Source organism: Tupaia chinensis, unplaced genomic scaffold (genome assembly GCF_000334495.1).
Source record: "Tupaia chinensis unplaced genomic scaffold, TupChi_1.0 Scaffold000234_1, whole genome shotgun sequence".
NCBI lineage: Eukaryota > Metazoa > Chordata > Mammalia > Scandentia > Tupaiidae > Tupaia > Tupaia belangeri.
In genome coordinates, this window is record NW_006159712.1 from 3,078,548 (window position 1) to 3,083,483 (window position 4,936).

The 4,936-nt window shown below is 54.0% G+C and overlaps 1 protein-coding gene across 5 annotated transcripts in view; it reads left to right on the forward strand.

Moving 5' to 3' along the window:
* SLIT3 (slit guidance ligand 3) overlaps positions 1 to 4,936 on the forward strand; it is a 782,476-nt gene that overhangs the window by 744,356 nt on the left and 33,184 nt on the right. For all 5 annotated transcript variants that reach the window (XR_003549377.1, XM_027771828.1, XM_006148363.3 and 2 more), the window contains exon 28: positions 3,147 to 3,286. Coding sequence is in view for 4 of the 5 variants with exons in the window: in XM_027771828.1 (XP_027627629.1) it covers positions 3,147 to 3,286 (140 nt within the window). In the remaining variant the exon portion in view is untranslated. The remainder of the gene's footprint in view (positions 1 to 3,146; positions 3,287 to 4,936) is intronic.

Sequence of the window (4,936 nt, forward strand, 5' to 3'; positions counted from 1 at the left end):
TGGCAGCGTCCGGGGGGCCAGTTTCTCCCGACTGTGGGTCTGGAAAAGCAGACCACGGGGAACTGCCCCCCACCCACGGAGCCAGCGGTAAGCTGGCAGCCCTTGGCCAAGCTCTGTGCGGAAGTTCGCGAGCTCAGGTTGCGCACAGTTCACTCCCAGAAGGGGCTGGCCGGCCGCGGTCTGCAGAAGAAATCAAGTTCCGGTTCTCCACCCACAGGGCCGCCCTCCGCGGGTCCACCTGCCAAACCAGCCCCGGGAGACTCTGACTTGGAAAGTGAGACTCAAGAGCTTGCTTTCCAGCCTGCCATCGACCACACCTCCCACTGTCGCCCATTCACGAGGGCAGGAATGGAGGGAAACCACCGGGCCCAGCCAGGAAACCCCGCCAGGGCTGCTCAGGCCGGAGTGGGGGGTGCGGGAGAGGGAGATGCGTCCCCTGTGGGCCACCGTGCTTCTCCTGGCTCCTGGCGGCACAGAGAAGTATCTCATTTCCACCCTTAGCCATTGAGGAGTTTCAAATACAGGAGGAATCTCATGAAACTTTTCAAAAGGAAAGGGGCCAGGTCTACAAGGTTAGGGCAGTGGGTAGAGGTTAAGGCAGTGAGGCTAGGACTGAAGATGGCACAGCTTCTGGGTGCTCCCCAAGGAGGAGGGAAGTTCTTCCACATCAGCTGGGCCTCTGGATGGGTGGCATAGAGGAGGCGTGCTTGTCTGGATGAGCTTTGCACCCGTCCTCCATCCTGGAGTAATTTCTTAGGACTGCTTGAATGAGGACCACAGATGTGACCTTTGGGCTCTGGAGGCCAGGAGTCCCAGAGCAAGGGGCCTACAGAGCACTGCTCCTGCCAAAACCTAGGCAGGGCGGCTGTCCTTCCTGGGCCCTCCCCAGCGTTCAGGGTTGCTGACAATCTGCGGCATCCCTTGGCCTATGGCCGCGATACCCTAGCCTCTTACCCCGTGGTCACATGGCACTCCCCCGGGTCTTTGTCCCCCATGGCTGTCTTATAAGGACACCAGTCATATTAGGTGAGGGCCCACCCTCTCCCAGTATAACCCCAGACTAACTGGTTACATCTGCAGTGACCCTTTTTCAAAATCATGTCACATTCTCTGGTCCTGGGAGTCGGGACTTCATCATGTCTTTTGGGAGGGAACATAACACGTCACACCACGTAAGAGTCACAGCTCTGGGAGCGTGACCTGCCTCTCCATGTGGGTCCTTCTCTAATCTCTGCCTGCTCACAAACAGAGCAAAGGCTGGCAGAGCTGGCCACACGGGAGATGGAAACCTGAGTCGTGCCCTGCCCCGACTCCCACTGGGGACAGCTAACTGCCTGTGGAGTCTCCTTGACAACCTCACCAAGGTTTCCAGGGAGCTCAGGGGAGACTTTAGTCTCTATTCACCCTCCATCCAGTCTGCCAGTGACCCCCTATTCTGGGGACCGGTGACCCGTGCCCCACTGCCAGTCAACCCCACCACTCAGGGGAGAACCATCATAATTGGCCTTCAGGAAAGCAGGTGGACAGCACCATGGTTCAGGTCTTTGAAAAGCGACCCCAGCTGAAGAATTGGGCTTTTTCATGGATGCCGCGGGTTTCCAGAAGAAGGAATGAGTCGTTTTGCTGAACCTCAGGAGCTCCGCCGCAGGAAGCCCTGGTCTTTTATTGAAAATGTGATGTGGTTTTCAATTGTAGAGGGAGGGAGTTGAGTAGGATTCCAGGAGTCCAGAAACTGGCTTCCTGTTAGTTTAGTTTACTCATTCAGCTAAATCCCGAATTAGAGCAGGCTCTGGAATTCCAGAGGCTGGAATTCCAGATCTGGAGCTAGAGGCGCTCACTGTGGATAGGGCACATCCCTGACAGGGGGGTGGGCCAAAAAAAGAGCAACTGCAGCATCTGTCTAATCAGACACCCACTCCCACCCCACCCCACCCCAAACAGCCACCACCACCCACCACCCTACCCCAGCCCTGCACCCCGCTCATCTGCCAGCCTTTGTCTGCTGCGACTTACTCTGCATGCCTGCCTGATCCGAGGGTGTGACCAAGGTCAGACAGAAAGCAGGAGGATTGATGTTTTTATCCAAGAGATTTAATACTCCAGAGACAGAAAGAGGAAATGCATCATGTTGATTTATTGTATTTTAAGTCACACTCACCAGAAAGCCTCAGTCTTGGCAGGAGAGGGCCCTCTCACTTTATCCCCTCATCCTCCGGAAGCTGGAGGGGGCTCAGAGTGGTAGGAATACGCGGTAAGGAGAAATGCAATCCTACAGGAAGTCCAAGGAGGTGGTGTGGTTTTGTCCAGGACGGAAGCTGGCTAACACGCTCTGAGCACTTCCTGTGTGTCCTTCTAGGTGTAGTGTTTATATCATCTCATTTCATCTCCGTGGCCACCCATGGTCCAACGGCTGGGGAATGGCAGTCCAGAACTCATGCCCAGGAAACCTTTAGCCCCTATAACCTGCTGACCCACGAGATAGAAAGGCTGCTTACAGTGAAAAATGTAACCTGAAGGGGATATTTATTATTCTGGGTCTCTCTTTGAATATGATAGACTGTGGCAGGACCAGCAGATGGCGTAATGGTTACGTCTCTGAACTCCCACATAGTCAACCATGGTTTGAGTCCCACATCCAGTGGCTTAAACTCATGCCAGGTGCATGTGCCTGCATACCCCACGATCCCAGGAGGAGAACGGAGGAGAAAGGATTGTGGCCATGGCCCTGCGGGGGGATTTCTTACTTTCTGTCTCTCTTGTCTGTCTCTGTATGCGCCCTATAGCAAAAATCTCTAAGAAAAAAAAAAAAGAAGGAAAGAAAGAGACTGGCTCAGAAGAGCCAAGGAAGGGCGACTTAGAGACAGCTGGGGGTATCTAAGCCCGCTGCAGGGCAGCACTTTTAGCTGGGGATGGTGAAGGAGCCTCTGCTGAAGGGCATGACCCCAGGTGGGATGTTGCCCTGACCAGACGGTTAGAGAAAATGATCTCATAGGCTCCTAAGGACCCCAGGCCTCATGGGTCCAAACTGTGTTCTCGAACCTCATTCAGAGGAGACCTGACTAATTGTATGTATTTCCCACCCCTTCCCCTCTGCCACTCCTGCTCCACCCACTTGGACATTTTACTCCCACCGCAACACCCCAAAGCTGCTCCTGTCCTCTGGGCTTCGAGGGACAGCGGTGTGAAATTAATCCAGACGACTGTGAGGACAACGACTGTGAAAACAACGCCACCTGCGTGGATGGGATCAACAACTATGTGTGTGTCTGCCCACCCAACTACACGGGTAAGGAGTCCACCATACGCACACGTGTTTCTGTGTGGGTGGTGGCCAGACGGTGTCACTAGAAGAACACACATTCTTAGCCTCTTGGGAGACTCACCTCCTTTCTCCCTGTGCACAGAGACTGTGATAGGTCTTCGGGGTGGGCCCCAAGACTGCGAGGAGCCATGAGGGGCTTGCTTGTTTGTCCATCTCCTCCTTCCGAGCCCATCTCTTCCACTCACCAAATCATTAGCTCCTTCTCACTCTGAGACAGGCTCAGGGCCCGTCCAGCTGTTAGTTCAGCTGATGGCCTTCCTTAGGAACCCCACAGACCAGTGGTGGTCGAGGCTGGCAGAGAGGCACTTACATTGTGTTTATGCTTTGTTCAGTCTACTCACCTGTCTTTGGGATCTGCTCAGTGGCAGAGAGAGGGTATAAATCCCAGCGGTTATGGAGAGAATGGGCATTTTCCAGACACTCTGCTAGGAGCTAAGGTGCACAAATGAGCAAGACAAAGCTTTTCCTTCTCTTAAGTTTATAGTCAAGCGGCCCATGGTCTCATAACTGAAAGAGCCAGATCCCACATGCCCAACCCACGGTTTGAATCCCAGTCCCATTGGCTTGGGAAGCAGCCAGGGATGTGTGTGTGTGCCCCACATCCCAACACACTGGAGAAAGGAAGAAAGGGGGTCACAGTGTGACCATACCCACTGCAGAGGTGCTTTCTCCCTCTCTCTCTTTCTGCCTCTGGCAAGTACACACCCTCTGGCTTTTTTTTTTAAAGGAGGCCAGCAGGTGGCATGGTGCTTAAGGTGCTGGACTCCCACGTGGCTGACCTTGGTTCAAGTCCCAGACCTGAAGGCTTGAAAATCATGCTGGGCGCATGTGCATGCATGCCCAAAATCCCAGGAGCAGAATGCAGGAGAGAGAATCCCAGATTCAACAGAATGAAAACAATATCTGTAAGCCCAGGAGGTTGGGGGGTGGCACAGAAGAGGAGCCTAACCCAGCCAGAGTACAGGCAGGTGCCCACACACAATTATTCCTCAGGAAAATCAGCCTACACCCCTCCCCCAAAACGCAGCTCCTTTATTTCCTACATTAACAGCCCATAATGAGAACAGTGAAATATGCCATTCTATGGTGAAGCAAAAGGCCGCCAACAGGTGGCAACACAGCCTCTGTGTTTACGGTCATCCCAAAGTGGCACATCCCAGACTGCATTCCATGGCTTCTTTGAGAAGCCTCCGTGGGCAGAACAGGTTTGGGCAGTCCTGCATGTAATAGTCACCCTCTTGTAGGGTCATGAAACCAGTGAGCCCATTAGAGGTCCCGAAAGTTCCTGCTTTCAAGAAAACTGTTTAATAACCAGCAGTTCCATGGTAACCTGATTCAGAGCTTCCCTCTCACCCCACCCCAAGACACCGTGAACAAACCCAGAGAGCTCACGTTGCAAGAAACGTGGTTTAGGACACCCCAGCCTAAGGCAAGGAGGAAAGAGCATAGTGTGGCTCAAGGACCCACACACCCCGGCCCACTGGCCCTGTTCGGATGTCAGGATGAAGGGCGAGGTGGGAAGACAGGGGAGGTGGTAGGAGGTGTGGAGGGTGGCAGGGAAGGCAGCTAAGTCGCTGCCATTGCCCTTCGATCCTGTGCCTTTATCACACCTCC